The sequence below is a fragment of the Aricia agestis genome, chromosome 19 (assembly GCF_905147365.1).
Source record: "Aricia agestis chromosome 19, ilAriAges1.1, whole genome shotgun sequence".
Lineage (NCBI taxonomy): Eukaryota > Metazoa > Arthropoda > Insecta > Lepidoptera > Lycaenidae > Aricia > Aricia agestis.
Window position 1 is genome coordinate 14,453,673 of NC_056424.1, and position 18,925 is coordinate 14,472,597.

Below are 18,925 nucleotides of genomic sequence, written 5' to 3' on the forward strand. Positions count from 1 at the left end.
CAAGAAAACGGCATCAGATAGGCACGACGTGATGGTTATGTTGACGGCAAGTGAAGGAGAAGGCTCGCGGGCGACTACGCCCGTTTCTACTGGCTCTGCAACTGGGTTCTTCCGGAGGCATCCAGGTCCAGGCAGTGGGACCGATGACATGAGTGGCGATGAGACCGCCGCTTCATTGGACAAGGACAGTGACGACTCGAAAAGGGCTCGTTTCCTGCGCAAGAGGCGTGGTGGCGAGGACAGCCCTGAGAAGGACAAGGGAGCGGCGAAAAACCGATCTTCTTCTAAACGTGGGAGGGGCAGGCCCCCCACGACTGGTGAATACGCTGGCCTGGCCAAGGCCAAACAGGATTTTCTGGACGTAGAACAGCGGGCCCTGGAGGTCGAGGCCGAGCGCCAAATCTTGGAATCGGCTAAGAGGATTCCACTGGTTCCACGGGTTCTGGTGGACCGGATGTCAGAATCCTCTTTCAACTTGGACGTCACCATGGCAGAGAAGGAGGAGGTCACGACGGCGAGACTTGGGTCGGTGATTACCACCAGCCTAGAGGTCATCAGCGACGTGGCCAAAAAATCTAAGAATTTGAAGGGGACATCAGTGGCGGCCCTTAAGCAGGCAACAAGTGCCATACAGGAGGCGTGTGTGGCCCTCCTTAATCACTCGGCGTCCACCGAAACAAGAGCTCTGGAGATGGCTAATGCGCGCCTCTCCAGAGAGCTAGAGGAAGTGAAAAAGGAACTGGAGACTGTCAAGCGCAGACTGGCTGACGCCCCTCCACAACCTGCTCCCATCAATCAGGAGCTTAATATAGAGGAGTTGCTGCAGCGGGCCGTGCGCGAGGCGGTCTCTGTAACCAGCGCCCGAATGGATGCGCGACTGGAGGGCTTAGAGGCCCGACTCTTACCGGAGCCGCGCCTGCGTCCGCCTTTGGCCGCGGACAACAAGAGGAAGGACAAGGCAGGCCCTGCCATCACACTTGAGGGACCGCCTCCAATTGAGAAGAGGACGCCTTCGCCGGAGCCAACAGTTTCCACCTTAATGCCTCTGAAGAAGGTAAGAAGTACTGTCCACCTTTTTCTATTACTAGAAGGAGCTACACAGCCAAGCGAGAGAGAATAGGCGAAAATAAAATACGTATTTAGCGCGAAGCGGGCAAGGAGCAAATCAGCGATAGTCATGCGTCCTGCGTAAAAGCATCGATCAGACTACTGCGCGAGCGCCCGGCCGGCGGGGCGAGGGCCGGCCGCCCGGCCGAACCGGTTCCGCGCGCGCGCGCCACGGAATGTTACAGCTAGTGTGCGAATTTCTGTACACTGCAACATACATTGCGAGTAATTGCCGACTTGCCTAATTTGTTCGCTGCCCGTTATTATTTATTTAACTTAGAATTCTACTTTACAATTCTTATTCTAGTTTATGTAAGTAGTTATTTAATTTATAATACTAGTTGTAAATAAGCTATAATTTTGTTGTAACCAAGTTTAGGTTTAATAGTAGTTATAGTATACAATATAGATAAATGACTAGATGTTGTCAGTCGTTAAATTAATAAAGTACAGTTGTATAAAAAAGTGTAAATATAAAATCAACTTTTGTAAATATGTAAAAACTATTTTTGTAAATATAACTTTTGTAAAATGTATAATCTAATGTTGTAAATACAATTTTGATAAAATTTGTAAAAACCTATTTCTAAAACTTATTTAAATGTAAATTTAGGAACTATAAATTTTGACAAAATAAAATAAACTTTGCTACAATAATAGAATAAGTGACTGAGGTCACTACACCAGCCCCCCCTTGAGACCGTCAAGGGCGATAATAATCGGGAAATCTAACGGTACGTCCGGATCTCGTTCTATAGGCAACTCTTTCGCGATCCGGTGGACTCTGATTCTCCGGTAGTGTCACGTGTGTATTTTTCTGACTTTTGGGCTGTTGTGTTTGTGGTGTATGTGTGTGTGGCGTGGTGTCTGGGTCACTAAGTATGTAGGCCGGTTTGACCCGGTCTATCGATACCGTGACTTTCTTGCCATTTACCAGTATAGTGAAAACTTTGTCGTCACGTTGCAGAACCTCGTGAGGTCCAGAATAAGCGGGTTTTAAGGCGCCACCAACAGTACAATCACGCAAGAATACGTGAGTGCAAGTGGCTAACTCCTTGAAAACGAATGTCAGACGTTTCCCGTGGTGACGAGACCCAGGTGAAGGCTTCAGGCTCTGGACTATGCCTCGTAGTCTTGACGTGAACTCAGTCAAGTCTAGAGGACAGTCAGGCTCTGAATCGAAAAATTCACCAGGTAGACGCAAAGGTTCGCCATACACCAGTTCAGCTGAAGTGGTCTGCAGGTCTTCCTTAAATGAGCTGCGAACGCCAAGCAGCACAAGAGGAAGTGACTCCACCCAGTTGCTGTCACCGTGACAGACTAAGGCAGCTTTTAGCTGTCTATGAAATCTTTCGACGAGACCATTACTAGCTGGGTGATACGAAGTGGTTCGGTGATGCGTGAATCCAGCGATCCGAGAAAGATTTCGGAACAGCGCCGACTCAAACTGCCTGCCACGATCTGTCACGATGTCAGCAGGACAACCAAACCTAGAAATCCACCCACTCACGAGGGCTCTTGCTACGGCCTCAGCCGTCATCTCTTCTAATGGTATTGCCTCAGGCCAACGCGTGAAACGGTCGATGGCGGTGAGGCAATATCTGTAGCCCTGGGATGGAGGCAAAGGACCTACCAGGTCGATGTGTACAAATTTGAAACGGGACGGTGGAAGGTGGAAGTTGCCAAGTGGAGCGCTGGTATGGCGAGTAATCTTAGACTTCTGACATGCTAAGCATGCCCGTGTCCAGTTCCTACAGTCCCGTCTAACTCCGGGCCATACGTATCGCTCAGAAACTAGCTTAACAGTAGCACTGGCACCAGGGTGACTAAGACTATGCAGACTTTCGAACACCCTTTTGCGCAGCACCCTGGGTACATAAGGCCTCCTGACGCCCGTACTGACGTCGCAAAACAGTTCCGTCTTCGCACCTTGAAATTGGATTTTTTCGATGCGTAGCGACGTCGTGCCTTCCGCGAGTTGTTTCAGCTCTGGATCGGACAGTTGAGCAGCGGCCAGCTGTTCAAGATCAATCGGCTGGGCAATCTCCTCAACTCGCGAAAGAGTGTCAGCTACCACATTGTCTTTACCAGATATGTAGCGAATATCGGTGGTAAACTGCGCGATCAGATCCAAATGACGGAACTGTCTTGGCGAGCAGTTTTCCTTCCGATTGTGAAACGCGAAGGTCAGAGGCTTGTGATCGGTGTAGACTGTGAAGTCCCGGGCCTCGAGCATGTGCCTGAAATATTTAATGCTCTCGTAGATAGCAAGTAGTTCTCGATCGTAGGGTGAGTACTTCCGTTGAGAAGGACTCAACCCACGAGAGAAAAATGCCAGAGGCTCCCAGAACTCACCGTCACCACTCCTTTGCTGTAACACCGAACCAATGGCCCTGTCCGATGCGTCGGTGACAAGCGCTAACTTCGCCTCACAATCGGGATGAGCCAGCAAGGCGGCCTGACACAGACCTCCTTTGCAGGCTTCAAAGGCCTCAAGTGACTTACCACTAATGTTGACCGGGTGCGAACCCTTCACCGATCCTGTGAGCAGCTCGTTCAATGCAGCTTGTTGTTTAGCAGCGCCTGGGATGAACCTGCGATAAAAGTTCACCATTCCAAGAAACCTACGGAGTTCTCTTACCGTCTTCGGAATGGGGAAGTTTTTGATGGCTTCGACCTTCGTTGGCATGGGTTTTGTACCACTCTTAGAAATTTGGTAGCCCAAGAAAGTTACCTGCGAGACACCAAAAACGCACTTGGCCGTGTTGACGACCATACCATACTGCCTTAGCCTCTCGAACAGCTGCCGTAAATGGTCTTTGTGGGTCTCCTCGTCTCTGGAAAAGACCAAGAAGTCATCCAGGTAGGCATATGTAAAATCCAGACCCCGTAGCATCTCATCAACAAACCGCTGAAACGTCTGTCCGGCGTTACGAAGTCCAAATGTCATAAATGGAAATTCGTAAAGTCCGAACGGCGTCGTGATCGCGGTTTTCGCGATATCGTTGGGATGAACGGGGATCTGGTTATAAGCCTTAACCAGGTCGATGGTGGAGAAGACCGTACAGCCCGATAAACAATGAGCAAAGTCGTGAATGTGTTTTATGGGGTATCTGTCGGGAATAGTTCGGGCATTCAGCATGCGGTAGTCCCCACAAGGACGCCACCCATTGTCCTTCTTGGGCGCGAGGTGAAGGGGTGAAGCCCATGCTGATTCCGAAGGTCGACAGGTACCACTCTGCAACATCGACTCAAACTCAGACTTTGCTATCTTAAGTTTATCGGGTGCAAGCCTGCGTGGTGTGCAAGAAACCGGTGGCCCAGGTGTTGTGCGGATGTGGTGAATGGTGTTGTGGTGTGTTGTGCGATGTATCCCGGGTGGACGTGTAATTTCTGGGTATTGAGCAAGAATGTCATGATACACAGAGTTACCAGATACCACCTTCACGGAAGAAATGCTATCATTACGAGATGCGAGTGAAGCCGCCGTAACAAGCGTAGTCTTACCGTCTATGAGACGTTGATTTCGGACATCTACTATTAGGTTGTAGTGTGATAAGAAATCCACGCCTATTATAGCCCTCGTGACATCGGCCACAATAAAATTCCAAGGGAAGTCACGACGTAGCCCTAAATTTAAAACAATGTGGTAAGTACCATAAGTGTTAATAACTGAACCGTTAGCGGCACACAATTCAAAATTTGTTTTGGCACGAAATTCTTTTAAAAATTTACGGGGAAAAACACACAAATCGCTACCAGTGTCCACTAAAAATTGTAGCTTAGTCTGCTTATCCGTTACAAACAGGCGACCGGCACTTGGGCAGTCGTCGGCCGCCATTACCGACTGCCTGCCGCATTTCCCGAATAGTCACAGGGTTTCACGCACCTGTTTGCCTTGTCCGCGAACTTGAAGTGGAACCAGCACATTGGATGTCGTCTGTAGCTCGACTGCGACCGTCTCGTCGAAGATGAACGACCCGGACGTTTTGAAGAAGGTCCGGTTCTAGAGTGTGACCGCGACATACGCTCAACTTTTTGTGCTAGCGCTTCTACTTGCCGCGTCAACATCGCAATCTCACTAGATCCACTGGTGGCTGGTGAAACTGCTGCTACCTGCACGCTGGGGGATACTGCATCCAGAACCTGGTCAGCAAGCTCGGCAACCTCGTCCAACTTCATCTTGGCCTGTGATGCGATTATCGGCTGCACGCTGCTGGGTAGACGGCTGGCCCAAAGGGTCCTGAGAAGGTCATCAGGTACTTCCGAACCAGCTAAGCCTCGTAACCGCCGAAGAAACTGCGATGGCTTCCGGTCCCCTAACTCTTCGTGGTGCAGCAACTGCTGGACCTGCTTCTCACGTGACGCAGACAACCTCTTCACGAGCTCCGATTTCAACAACTCGTACTTGTTAGGTAAAGCTGGCCCCTCGACGATGTCCTCCACGATCTCCACGTACTGAGGTTCGAGGTGTGACACGGCGTAGTGATACTTCGTAGCGTCTGATGAAACTCCAGCCAGAGCAAATTGGCTCTCCAACGACGCAAACCACAGCTTCGGTTTTGAAGGGTAGAAAGGCGGTACCCGCACACCAACGCGATTTAACTGAAATGGCTCGCCTTTGTTCTCGTTATCGCTACCCGACTGCGACATCGTGTTCTTCGGATGGTCACCAATGAAGAAGGTAAGAAGTACTGTCCACCTTTTTCTATTACTAGAAGGAGCTACACAGCCAAGCGAGAGAGAATAGGCGAAAATAAAATACGTATTTAGCGCGAAGCGGGCAAGGAGCAAATCAGCGATAGTCATGCGTCCTGCGTAAAAGCATCGATCAGACTACTGCGCGAGCGCCCGGCCGGCGGGGCGAGGGCCGGCCGCCCGGCCGAACCGGTTCCGCGCGCGCGCGCCACGGAATGTTACAGCTAGTGTGCGAATTTCTGTACACTGCAACATACATTGCGAGTAATTGCCGACTTGCCTAATTTGTTCGCTGCCCGTTATTATTTATTTAACTTAGAATTCTACTTTACAATTCTTATTCTAGTTTATGTAAGTAGTTATTTAATTTATAATACTAGTTGTAAATAAGCTATAATTTTGTTGTAACCAAGTTTAGGTTTAATAGTAGTTATAGTATACAATATAGATAAATGACTAGATGTTGTCAGTCGTTAAATTAATAAAGTACAGTTGTATAAAAAAGTGTAAATATAAAATCAACTTTTGTAAATATGTAAAAACTATTTTTGTAAATATAACTTTTGTAAAATGTATAATCTAATGTTGTAAATACAATTTTGATAAAATTTGTAAAAACCTATTTCTAAAACTTATTTAAATGTAAATTTAGGAACTATAAATTTTGACAAAATAAAATAAACTTTGCTACAATAATAGAATAAGTGACTGAGGTCACTACACCTCCGACGAATCCCGGTCCAGCGCCGAAAAAGGCAAAGAAAAAGAAAAAGACGACTGCCGCCGCTGTTGAAGCGGCAGCCGCGAGACGCGATGCGGCTGCAACAACGGCGGCACCACAACCCGCCTCCACTTCTGAGTGGACACGGGTCGTCAAGACAGGGAAGGTAACGAATAAGAAAGAAGAGGAGAAGTCGCAGAAGAAAGGAAAGAGGAAAAGGCATAGAAGGAAGCAGAAGTTGCGCGCGCCGAAGTCTGCGGCTGTCGTTATAACTTTGATGCCGGACGCGGAGAAGAGAGGCGTCTCTTATAAAGACGTCCTCGAGAGGGCAAAACAGCGTCTAGACCTCCCGGCACTTGAAATTCCGGCGGTTAAATTCAAGCAGGCCGTGACCGGGGCTCGTTTATACGAAGTTTCGGGTACGGCTTGCCAGGAAAAGGCCGACGCCCTCGCGGGGAAGTTAAGAGAGATTCTCGGGGAGGACGATGTCCGTATCTCCCGACCGCAGAAGTGCGCCGAGTTGAGAGTCTCGGGGATGGATGACACGGCCACCCCGACAGAGATCGCGGCAGCCATTGCTCGTCCAGGCAACTGCCGCGTCGAGGACGTCAAGGTCGGCGAGATCCGCCTGGACCGGAGTGGCCGCGGAACGGCGTGGGTGAAGTGCCCCGTCGAAGCCGCAAAACTGGTGACGGCTCCCGGCACCAAAGTTTACGTCGGGTGGTTAGTGGTGCGCGTAACTCTCCTGGCTGCGCGCACCATGAGGTGTTACCGCTGCCTCGAAACGGGGCACACAAGAGCGACATGCCCCTCGGAAACTGATCTCAGCAAGCTCTGTTTCCGCTGCGGACAGTCCGGACACCAGACTGGAACGTGTGGAAATCCGCCTCACTGCGCTCTGTGTGCATCGAAGGGGAAGCCGGCGGACCACATTGTGGGGAGCAAACCGTGCTCAAAGTCTGCCCCCACTAAAAAGAGAAGCGGCTCTAAAAAGAGCCAAGAGACTAAGGAGCTCGCCACAACAGCTACGGCGGCTTCTGGTGCTAGAGAGGTTCCGATGGAGGCCCAATAACGGCTACTCTACGCTTCCTTCAGAGTAACCTGAATCACTGCGCTCAGGCGCAGGACTTGTGGGTTCAGGCGATACTGGAGCGGAGGGTGGATGTCGCCGTTGTTGCTGAGCCATATCGGGTCTTGGCTAGGGACGACTGGATTGGGGACGTCGACTCGTCTGTCGCCGTGGTGCTCGGCTCCAATATCGTGCCTCCTTCTTCGGGGAACACGACTCGGGGCCAAGGATTTGTCGTGGTCGGTCTGAGGGCGCTTACCGTTGTGGGGGTATATTTCTCCCCCAACAGACCGTTGGCGGAATTCGAAGCTTTGCTTCTTCGACTCACCGCATACATCGAGGGGTCATCGCCTCCTGTAGTCGTCGCCGGGGACTTCAATGCGAAGTCCACGCTATGGGGTTCTCCGGCGACGAATGCAAGAGGCCGCGTGGTAGAAGACTGGCTGATCACAACCGGTCTAGTGGTGGCGAATCGCGGCGCGGTCAGTACGTGTGTCCGCCGCCAAGGCGAGTCGATCGTCGACCTGACCCTGGTCAGTTCATCGATAGCCCGACGAGTCAGTGACTGGCAGGTCTTAGGTAATACCGAGACGCTCTCGGACCACCTGTATATCAGCTTCGCCGTCTGTACTCACTCAGTGGAGCAAGGCCGCCCAACTCCATCTGGCGGCGGCCCGAGGTGGTCCCTGAAAGGATTGGACCGAGACCTGCTCGAGGAAGCGGCGATAGTGGCGTCATGGGCCCCTCTGCCTTCGGAGGATGTGGAAGAGTGTGCTGAATGGCTCAATGAGGCGGCGCACAACATCTGCGACGCCTCGATGCCCCGCGTAGGACCAGCTAAGCCTCGGTGCCAGAGCTATTGGTGGTGCCCTGAGCTTACCAGACTTCGACAGGAGTGTGTTGCGGCCCGACGCTGCTACCAGAGGTATCGCCGACGACGGACTCGAGAGGAACAGATAGAAGAGTCCGTCTATGACCAGTACCGTACAGCACGTCGCGAACTGAGGGACGCCATCAAGGAAGCGAAGAAACGTGCCTGGGAAGAGTTCCTGGATACGTTGGACCAGGACCCGTGGGGCAAGCCATATAAATGGGTGAGGCAGAAGCTTCGCCCGGCGGCCCCACCACTCACCCAGACTCTGCAACCGGAGCTCCGCAGAACCATCATTTCGGCCCTGTTTCCATCTAGGGCCGAGTGGTCGCCACCTCCCATGGCACCACCCACTGCGGAGTCCGATGACGATGAAGAAGTGCCGCCCGTATCGGCGGGAGAGCTGGCAGCAGCCGTTCAGAAGATGGGCCAGAAGAACAGGGCCCCCGGTCTTGACGGCGTTCCGGGACGAGTGTGGGTGCTCTCGGTGAAGCACATGGAGGAGCGGGTACTCACCGTTTTGACCAGATGTCTGGTCCAGGGTCGAGTACCCCGCCGTTGGAAGACCGGCAAACTCGTCCTGCTGAGAAAACACGGGCGGCCTGAGGACCAACCATCGGCCTACCGTCCAATAGTGTTGATCGACGAGATCTGCAAGACGTTCGAGAGGGTGATCGTGGCGCGTCTCAATCGCCACCTTGAGAACGTCGGCCCGAACCTCAGCAGCGCCCAGTTCGGATTCAGACCTCGTCGATCGACTATAGATGCGGTAGCCCGAATCCGGGCGATCACAGAGGAGGTAGTTTCCCGGGGTGGGGTGGTGGTGGTTGTGTCACTAGACATCAGCAACGCTTTTAACACCCTGCCCTGGGCTACAATCAACGAGGCGCTCAGGTACCACGGCGTGCCAAGGTACATGCGCAGGGTGATCCGGAATTACCTATCAGAGCGGTCGGTACAATACCCGACGGAAGACGGCAACTGGGAAGAACATGAGGTCGACTGCGGTGTCCCACAGGGCTCTTCTCTTGGGCCGACCCTGTGGGACATCGGCTTCGACTATGTCCTCCGTGGCGCCGATCTCCCCGGCGCAGAGAAGGTCGCCTATGCGGACGATACAGCTGTCGTCTGCCGTGGCAAGACAGTGCGCGAAGCGGTCATACTCGCGACGGCGGCGGTGGCGCAAACAGTCCGGCGTATTGAGTCGCTGGGTCTGAAGGTGGCGCTTCACAAATCCGAGGCCCTGATCTTCCATGGGCCGAGGAACGCCCCTCCGCCCGGTCTGGCTATCGTGGTTGGCGGAACCAGGATCGAAGTGGCGTCTTCCATGACCTACCTCGGTCTGGTACTTGACAGCCGGTGGTCCTTTAAGGAGCATTTCCGCCGGCTGTCCGAGAAGGTCACCAAGTCTGCTGGGGCTTTAGCCACTCTGCTCCCGAATCTCGGGGGCCCCAGCTTGGAGTGTCGGCGCCTCTACATGGGGGTGATACGCTCCATGTGTATGTATGGGGCGCCGATCTGGGCCGAAGATCTGTTGCCCGCAAACGGACTCGTCCTGGGGCGACTGCAGAGGGTAATGGCGACGCGGGCGGTGCGCGGATACCGCACCATATCGAAGGATGCGGCCTGCCTGCTCGCCGGCAGCGTCCCGTGGGACATAGACGCAAGAGCTCTCGCCGACATCTACTGGCGTTGCGCAGAGGTCCGCGCGGGGGGCAGCAACCCCCTTCCGGACGCCGTACGTCGGTGGAGGGCTCAAGCCAAGGACAGGACACTGGAGTTATGGGAGGAGCGCCTGCTGGAGCCACGGGTCAGCGTAGACCTAGTGGAGGCCATTCGCCCGGTTCTGAAGGACTGGGTGAAACGCAAGCACGGTGCTCTCTCGTTCCACCTTACACAGGTGCTGACCGGGCATGGCTGCTTCGGTCGGTACCTGTGTGAGATAGCCCGGAGAGAGGAGTCAGCGCGGTGCCACCACTGCACCGCGGACAGGGACACGGCCGATCACACCATCTTGGCCTGTCCCTCATGGACCAGACAAAGAGCGGCCTTAACGGCCGCCATCGGACCCGACCTCTCGCTGCCGGCACTGGTGCAAGCCATGCTGAGCAGCGAGCACCACTGGAGAGACGTAGAGAGATTTGCCGAGGAGGTGATCTCCATTAAAGAGGAAGCCGAGCGAGTCAGAGAGAGGGAGGCGCTCGACCCTCATAGGAGACGACGGCCGAGGCGTAGACGGATCGTCCAAAATGGCCGAAACGTCCCGCCTTAGCAGGGGTACTCGGGGTGGCAGTGTGGGGACGCCGCCGCCCATTGCACCGAGTCCCGAGACGGTCGTGATGCGCCTCATGTTCCTGCGCATCGCGACACCGCCGGTGAAGGATGGCCTGAACAAGCCCCCCGTTTGGGGCCTCTGTTCGGCTTAGGGGGCCATTACCCCCACCAAGAAGAGGGGCCTGCGCAAGACAGGCGCTGCGCTGACGGACCTACGGAGTAATGCTCGTCGGGTCCCGTGCATCCGTCAGCTGCAGGAGACAGGAACATCGCAGTGTTTTAGTGGGTAGGGCCGCGGCACTCACCATCTTCGCCGCGGCGAGCCCCACATATCCGCAGGGGAGTCCCCATTCCCTGCGTCGAATGCGTTACTGCATTTCACTGCGTTAAAAAAAAAAAAAGGTTAGGTTAGGTTGGGGGCGATACCGGTCTGTCCACGTCGTGTCCCTGGGCACCTCCCCCGTGCCATCGTGAGCGTTTTCACGGTGACACGGGAGGGGTGGCTGAACGCCGGTATGGCGTGTGTTTGTGTGCGTGTTTGTTTTGTATGTCTGGCAGAGCTCGCTGTGTGACGAACGAGCCCGCGACCCGGGGTGTCGGAGTGAGTTAAGATGAGCAGTCGTGATAAGCCAAGTATTCTCCGGGTGGGTCCCGGCTCCTCAGGAGCCGGAGAATCCCATGCGCCGTCTTCGGACGGTGGCCGGCCCTCGTATACGGAGGGGCCACTTATTACGAGGAAGGACGAGGGGGCCGCTAAGGCGGTGAAGAAGGAAGAGGAGGCCGCTAAAGCGGCGAGACAGAGGGCCATTCTGGCGGCGTTAGGAGGAGGAGGAAGTGACAGCGCGAAGAAGCGCGACAGCCCGAAGCCGGCGCCCATTACCGCGCCGGCGGCGGAGCTTCTAACGGACGAGGACATCGACTTCAGTCAGCCGCAGCCCAACGGCGTTGAGCGGATGCTGAAGTTGATGCAGAAGAAGAAGCTGAGAGGCGACAAGGATCTGCCGCGTGTCCTCTTGACACGCGACGTGAAAATGCCGCCTCCAAGCACCGGAAAAGACGACATTGGTAGAGACTCCCCTCGTGGTCGAGTCTCCCAACATGGACGAGACTATCCCGGATGTGACAGCGAGGACTGGCTCTCGGACTCCAGTGAGATGTCTGGCATATCGCTGGACTCCGAGGGCTTGCCCGCACTCTCGGAGAAGACGCGCCGTAAGAGGCGCTCTGACGACGACGTGACACCGCCCCTCAGCAAAGGGGCCGTGCCAAAAGCCAAGAGAGGACGCGGCCGCCCGCCAACGACTGGACAATATGTCGGTCTGGCGAAGGCGCAGGCCGACCTGAATAGAGAGAAGGAGGAGGCCCTTCGACTCCAGGCGGAGGAAGAGGTTGCCGAGGCGGCCAGGGCGGCGCGAGAGACGCGCTCTTCGCTCCTCGCGAGCCCCGCCCCCATGGAAGAAGACAGGCCAGAGCAGACCATCCACGCTCTGGCCCAATGTGTTGAGACTTCGCTGGGAACGATCTCCATGGTCGCAGCGAAGTCGAACAACCTGAAGGGGACATTCCAACGTCTTCTGAAGGAGGCGGTCAGTGACATACGCACTACCGTCGCCGCTATGAAGAACCGCGGAGCGACGGAAGAGATACGAGCCCTTGAAGCTCAGAATGCGCGGCTCCAACAAGAAGTGGAGTCTATGCGCAAGGAGTTAGAGGCGCTGCGTCAAAAAGTGTCGAAGCCGGCCGAGCAGGACATGCGCCAGCTGTTGTCTGAGGTCTCTCGTTCTAACGTAGAGACCTTCAGCAATATGCTGAACGCTCGGCTGGCCGGACTGGAGAGTCGGCTCCTCCCAGAGCCTCGACTGCGACCTCCGCTTGCGGCGGACAGAGCCCGGAGTGTTACCCCGGCCACCGTCGAAAGTGTAGAGGCAATACCGGAGAAGACGCCGGGGACCCCGAAGCCAAAAGCCAAGGGGAAACCGGCCCAAAAGAAGACGCGGCAGCCCGTCGCCACAGAGGCCCCACAAGAGGCCCCTGCCGCGCCCGAGGCGCCCAAGGCCAAAAAGGGCCGAAAGAAGAAGAAGCGGCCGTCAATGGCTGCTCAGGAGGCGGCACAAGGGGGAGCGACCATCAGCTCCCCTGGTACAGAGACCCCTTGGACCACGGTGGGTCCGAAGGGTGGGAAGAAGAAGGGGGCGGCTACACCATCTACAGCCCCCCCGAAGAAGAAGAAGAAGCCGAGGCTCCGCGTCCCCGCCACTGCGGCCGTCGCTCTCACTATTGAAGAGTCGGCCGTGAAGGCGGGTATGACGTACGCCAAGGCGCTTGAGACGGCCCGGCGGGCGGTGAACATCGCGGAGTTCGATATTCCGCAAGTCCGCTTCCGCCGGGCCCGAACTGGAGGGCGCCTCCTCACTATCGCCGGCGAGGGTGCAGAGAAGAAGGCGGACGCCTTTGCCGCGAGGCTGAGGACCGTCCTGCCTCAGGAAGTGAAAGTCGGGCGGCCAGCTGCTTGCGCGGAGATGCGCATCGCCGGCCTTGACGACTCTGTGACGGCCGCCGAAATCATGGAAGCGGTCGCACTTGAAGGGGAGTGCCTGGCCGGCGATGTCCGGGTGGGGCCGATTAGAGAGGGGCCGCGGGGGGACGGATCGTGTTGGGTCCGCCTTCCAGTCGCGGCCGCTAAGAAGCTCTCGAGCTCTGGGCGGTTGCGTATTGGTTGGGTGTCGGCGAGGGTGGCGTTGCTGGCCGCGAGGCCAACGCGCTGCTTCCGCTGCCAGGACACCGGCCACGTGGCTGCCAAGTGCCAGTGCCCGGTGGACCGTAGTGGGACATGTTTCCGGTGCGGGAAGCCGGGGCACAAGGCGGCGGAGTGCGGGGCAGCGGAGCCGAACTGCTCCCTGTGCGAGGCCGCTGGCAGAGTTGAAAGGGGGCACGAGCTGGGCAGATGTCCATCTGCCAAAAAGCCGGCCCCCGGAGAAGACAAGGCGCCGACCAAAAAAGCCCGACAGAAGTCGAGGCCAAGGGGCGCGCGGGCCCCGCTCGCTCCCGCCCGAATGGAGACGGACGCCTAGACCCGTGGGCGGTGATCGGGGGATCCCGCCCACTGTATGGGTCCCGAGAAGACAGCCCCCCTATAGCCCGGGGGGCTCTCGGTGAGGAACGCGGCTCAAGCCGCTTGAAGAAGGTGCCGGTTGCGGCTGCGCGCTGGGAGGGGCGGAGTTGTAGTCGCTCCGCGGTTTCCCGTCCCTCCCGCACAAGGCGCATGACGAAGGGCTGGGGGGGTTTTAGTGGGTAAACCTCGTGTAGGGAGTCCCACATACCCCCGCCCCTTCCCCCGAGGGGGCGGGGGATGCGTAATGCATTTCCCCTCCTAAAAAAAAAAAAAAAAAAAAAAAAAAAAAAAAAAAAAAAAAAAAAAAAAAAAGGTTAGGTTAGGTTAGGTTAGGTTAGGTTAGGTTAGGTTAACGTACTGCTGAGGCCCTGCGTCCAGTTCTTGCGGCGTGGATGCGTCGCAAGAGAAAACCCCTCACCTTCCGCCTTGCTCAGGTGCTCACCGGACATGGTTGTTTCGGTGCGTACCTGTGTAAGGTCGCCAGGAGGGAGCCTACGCCAGCCTGCCACGACTGTGGCGCTGCGGAGGACACGGCCCAGCACACCCTCGAGGTGTGCGATCGCTGGGCCGTGCAGCGCCACGATCTTGTGGCAGTGCTAGGCGGGGACCTCTCGCTCCCGAGCATGGTGCGCTGCATGCTTGAGAGCGATGAGGCCTGGCAGGCGGCGGTCTCTTTCTGCGAGTATGTCATCTCGCAGAAAGAGACCGCGGAGCGGAATAGAGAGGATGACAGGTCCTCTCTTCCGCTCCGCCGGCGTAGAACGGGAGTGCGGAGGCGTCGCTATGCGAACCTCCAATAACTCTCGTCCCACGGGGCTCCGGGTCAGGATGGGTACCTGCCCGGCTTAGCTAGTCCCGGCGCCGAGGGGAACGCTTTAGTATGCCTAAGTGTTCCCTTACTTTTGGTGAAAGTCCGGTCCCTTGAGGTAGACCGGCCGGTCGTGGAGGGAGTCCTGTGTTTGTAAGATCCGGGACATCCCTCCTTTATACGGCTGAAGGCAACCGCAGGTGGTTTTAGTGAGTAAGAGTCTCACATACCCCCGGGGTGCTTCAGCTTAACTGAGGCATGTACCCGACCCGGGGGACCCATGATGGGTTTCCCCTGCGCATCAAAAAAAAAAAAAAAAAAAAAAAAAAAAAAAAAAAAGGTTAGGTTAGGTTAGGTTAGGTTAGGTTAGGTTAGGTTAGGTTAGTCGTGTCCCTGGGCACCTCCCCCGTGCCATCGTGAGCGTTTTCACGGTGACACGGGAGGGGTGGCTGAACGCCGGTATGGCGTGTGTTTGTGTGTGTGCTTGTTGTTGTATGTTTGGCTGCGCCCACAGTGTGACGAAGGGGCCCGCGACCCGGGGTGTCGGTGTTAGTAATGATGGAAGGTCGTAATAAGCCAAGTATTCTCCGGGTGGGTCCCGGCTCCTCAGGAGCCGGAGAATCCCATGCGCCGTCTTCGGACGGTGGCCGGCCCTCGTATACGGAGGGGCCACTTATTGCGAGGAAGGATGAGGGGGCCGCTAAGGCGGTGAAGAAGGACGAGGAGGCCGCCAAGGCGGCGAGGCAGCGGGCCATCTTGGCTGCGTTAGGAGGAGGAGGGGACAGCGCGAAGAAGCGCGACAGCCCGAAGCCGGCGCCCATTACCGCGCCGGCGGCGGAGCTTCTAACGGACGAAGACATCGACTTCAGTCAGCCGCAGCCTAACGGCGTTGAGCGAATGCTGAAGTTGATGCAGAAGAAGAAGATGAGAGGCGACAAGGATCTTCCGCGTGTCCTTTTGACACGCGACGTGAAAATGCCGCCTCCAAGCACCGGAAAGGACCCGATTGGTAGAGACTCCCCTCGCGGTAGAGTCTCCCAACATGGACGTGACTTACCCGGACATGACAGCGAGGACTGGCTCTCGGACTCCAGTGAGATGTCTGGCATATCGCTGGACTCCGAGGGCTTGCCCGCATTCTCGGATTTGACGCGCCGGAAGAGGCGCTCTGACGATGACGTGACACCGCCCCTCAGCAAAGGGGCCGTACCAAAAGCAAAGAGAGGACGTGGCCGCCCACCAACGACCGGACAATATGTCGGCTTGGCGAAGGCGCAGGCCGATCTAAACAGAGAAAAGGAGGAGGCCCTTCGACTCCAGGCGGAGGAGGAGGTAGCCGAGGCGGCCAGGGCGGCGCGAGAGATGCGTTCTTCGCTCCTCGCCAGCCCCGCCCCCATGGAAGAAGATAGGCCAGAGCAGACCATCCACGCTCTGGCCCAATGTGTTGAGACTTCGCTGGGAACGATCTCCATGGTCGCAGCGAAGTCGAATAACCTCAAGGGGACGTTCCAGCGGCTCCTCAAGGAGGCGGTCAGCGATATACGCGCCACTGTCGCCGAAATGAGAAGTCGCGGAGCGACCGAAGAGATGAGGGCCCTCGAGGCTCAGAATGCGCGGCTCCAGAATGAAGTGGAGTCTTTGCGCAAAGAGCTAGAGGAGCTACGCCGTCAGGTGTTGAAGCCGGCCGAGCAGGATATGCGCCAGCTGTTGTCTGAGGTCTCTCGATCTAACGTGGAGACCTTCAGCAACATGCTGAACGCTCGGCTGGCTGGACTGGAGAGTCGGCTCCTTCCAGAGCCTCGACTGCGCCCTCCGCTCGCGGCGGACAGAGCCCGGAGTATTACGCCGGCTCCCGTCGAGAGTGTAGAGGCTCCACCGGATGTAACGCCGGAGCCCCCGAAGCAGAAGGCCAAGGGGAAACCGGCCCCAAAGAAGACACGGCAGCCAGCCGCAGTGGCCCCGCAAGAGGCCCCTGCCGCGCCCGAGGCGCCCAAGGCCAAGAAGGGCCGGAAGAAGAAGCGGCCGTCAATGGCCGCTCAGGAGGCGGCACAGGGGGGAGCGAACACCAGCTCCCCTCGTACTGAGACCCCTTGGACCAAGGTGGGCCCAAAGGGTAAGAAGAAGAAGGGGGCGGCTACGCCATCTACAGCCGCCCCGAAGAAGAGAAAGCCAAGGCTTCGCGTCCCCGCCACTGCGGCCGTTGCTCTGACCATAGAGGAGTCGGCCGTGAAGGCGGGTATGACATACGCCAAGGCGCTTGAGACGGCCCGGCGGGCGGTTAACATCGCGGAACTTGACATTCCACAAGTCCGCTTCCGCCGGGCCCGAACCGGAGGGCGCCTCCTCGCGATTTCTGGCGAGGGCGCAAATGAAAAGGCGGACGCCTTTGCCGCGAGGCTGAGGTCCGTCCTGCCAACAGGGGTGAAGGTCGGACGGCCGGTTGCAAGCGCGGAGATGCGCATCGCCGGCCTAGATACGCGTGCTACCCTGCGTTCGAGGGAACTCGGGAGCGTTGAGCATAACCAAAGGTGTTCGCGCGCGGCACCCGGTTAATGTCCTCGACGCGGGATAGTCGAACGTGTCTCCATGGGTTTCAGAAGGTTACATAAAATTTGTGATGTAACCGAAGTTGGTCACCCCCGGTCACACTCGGTCACACCCGGTTACACTTGGTCACATCTGTGACCGCATGCAACCGATGTCTACCGGAGACACGTTCGTTACCGTGTATCACTCCACGCGATCGCGGATGTTGATTTGCGGCTCACTAACACTAATTTCACTGTCTGTTCACCAATATCACTGTCTGCGCCTGGGAGCGTCCCGGCGATGGTAACGGCAGCCCACCGGTGGCTGCTTTGCGACGCGCGCGGTGCTACCCTGCGTTCGAGGGAACTCGGGAGCATTAAGCATAACCAAAGGTGTGCGCGCGCGGCACCTGGTTAATGTCCTCGACACAGGATAGTCGGACGTGTCTCCATGGGTTTCAGAAGGTTACATAAAGCTTGTGATGTAGCCAATGTCGGTCGCACCCGGCAACACTCGGCCACACCTGCAACCGCATGCAACCGACTGCGACCAGAGACACATTCGCTAATGTGTTTCACTCCACGCGACCGCGGATGTTGACTCACGACTCACCAACACTAATTTCACTGTTTGTTCACCAATATCACTGTCTGCGCCTGGGAACGTCCCGGCGATTGTAACGGCAGCCGACCGATAGCTGCTTCGCGACGCGCGCGGTGCTACCCTGCGTTCGAGGGAACTCGGGAGCATCAAGCGTAACCAAAGGTGTGCGCGCGCGGCACCTGGTTAATGTCCTCGACACGGGATAGTCGAACGTGTCTCCATGGGTTTCAGAAGGTTACATAAAATTTGTGATGTAACCGAAGTTGGTCACACCCGGTCACACTCGGTCACACCCGGTTACACTTGGTCACATCTGTGACCGCATGTAACCGATGTCTACCGGAGACACGTTCGTTACCGTGTATCACTCCACGCGATCGCGGATGTTGATTTGCGACTCACTAACACTAATTTCACTGTTTGTTCACCAATATCACTGTCTGCGCCTGGGAACGTCCCGGCGATGGTAACGGCAGCCGACCGATAGCTGCTTCGCGACACGCGCGGTGCTACCCTGCGTTCGAGGGAACTCGGGAGCATCAAGCGTAACCAAAGGTGTGCGCGCGCGGCACCTGGTTAATGTCCTCGACACGGGATAGTCGAGCGTGTCTCCATGGGTTTCAGAAGGTTACATAAAATTTGTGATGTAACCGAAGTTGGTCACACTCGGTCACACCCGGTTACACCCGGTTACACTTGGTCACATCTGTGACTGCATGTAACCGATGTCTACAGGAGACACGTTCGTTACCGTGTATCGCTCCACGCGATCGCGGATGTTGATTTGCGACTCACTAACACTAATTTCACTGTCTGTTCACCAATATCACTGTCTGCGCCTGGGAACGTCCCGGCGATGGTAACGGCAGCCGACCGATAGCTGCTTCGCGACGCGCGCGGTGCTACCCTGCGTTCGAGGGAACTCGGGAGCATCAAGCGTAACCAAAGGTGTGCGCGCGTGGCACCTGATTAATGTCCTCGACACGGGATAGTCGAACGTGTCTCCATGGGTTTCAGAAGGTTACATAAAATTTGTGATGTAACCGAAGTTGGTCACACCCGGTCACACTCGGTCACACCCGGTTACACTCGGTCACATCTGTGACCGCATGTAACCGATGTCTACCGGAGAC

General features: G+C 56.3%; 3 protein-coding genes across 3 annotated transcripts; all 3 read left to right on the forward strand.

Annotated features, from left to right (window-relative positions):
- Nucleotides 1-10,805: 10,805 nt before the first annotated feature.
- Nucleotides 10,806-13,811, forward strand: LOC121736780. Its single transcript, XM_042128163.1, has 4 exons — nt 10,806-10,868; nt 11,922-13,004; nt 13,059-13,352; nt 13,590-13,811. The coding sequence occupies exons 1-4, from the start codon at nt 10,806-10,808 to the stop codon at nt 13,809-13,811; spliced, it is 1,662 nt and encodes a 553-aa protein (XP_041984097.1).
- Nucleotides 13,812-14,002: 191 nt separating this feature from the next.
- LOC121736781 lies at nt 14,003-14,827 on the forward strand. The gene is made up of 2 exons (XM_042128164.1): nt 14,003-14,031; nt 14,259-14,827. The coding sequence occupies exons 1-2, from the start codon at nt 14,003-14,005 to the stop codon at nt 14,650-14,652; spliced, it is 423 nt and encodes a 140-aa protein (XP_041984098.1). The 3' UTR covers nt 14,653-14,827.
- Nucleotides 14,828-15,218: 391 nt separating this feature from the next.
- On the forward strand, nt 15,219-17,213 carry LOC121736782 (neurofilament heavy polypeptide-like). The gene is made up of 4 exons (XM_042128165.1): nt 15,219-15,251; nt 15,348-15,739; nt 15,857-16,773; nt 17,080-17,213. Exons 1-4 carry the CDS (start codon nt 15,219-15,221, stop codon nt 17,211-17,213), a joined length of 1,476 nt encoding a protein of 491 aa, XP_041984099.1.
- Nucleotides 17,214-18,925: the final 1,712 nt, after the last annotated feature.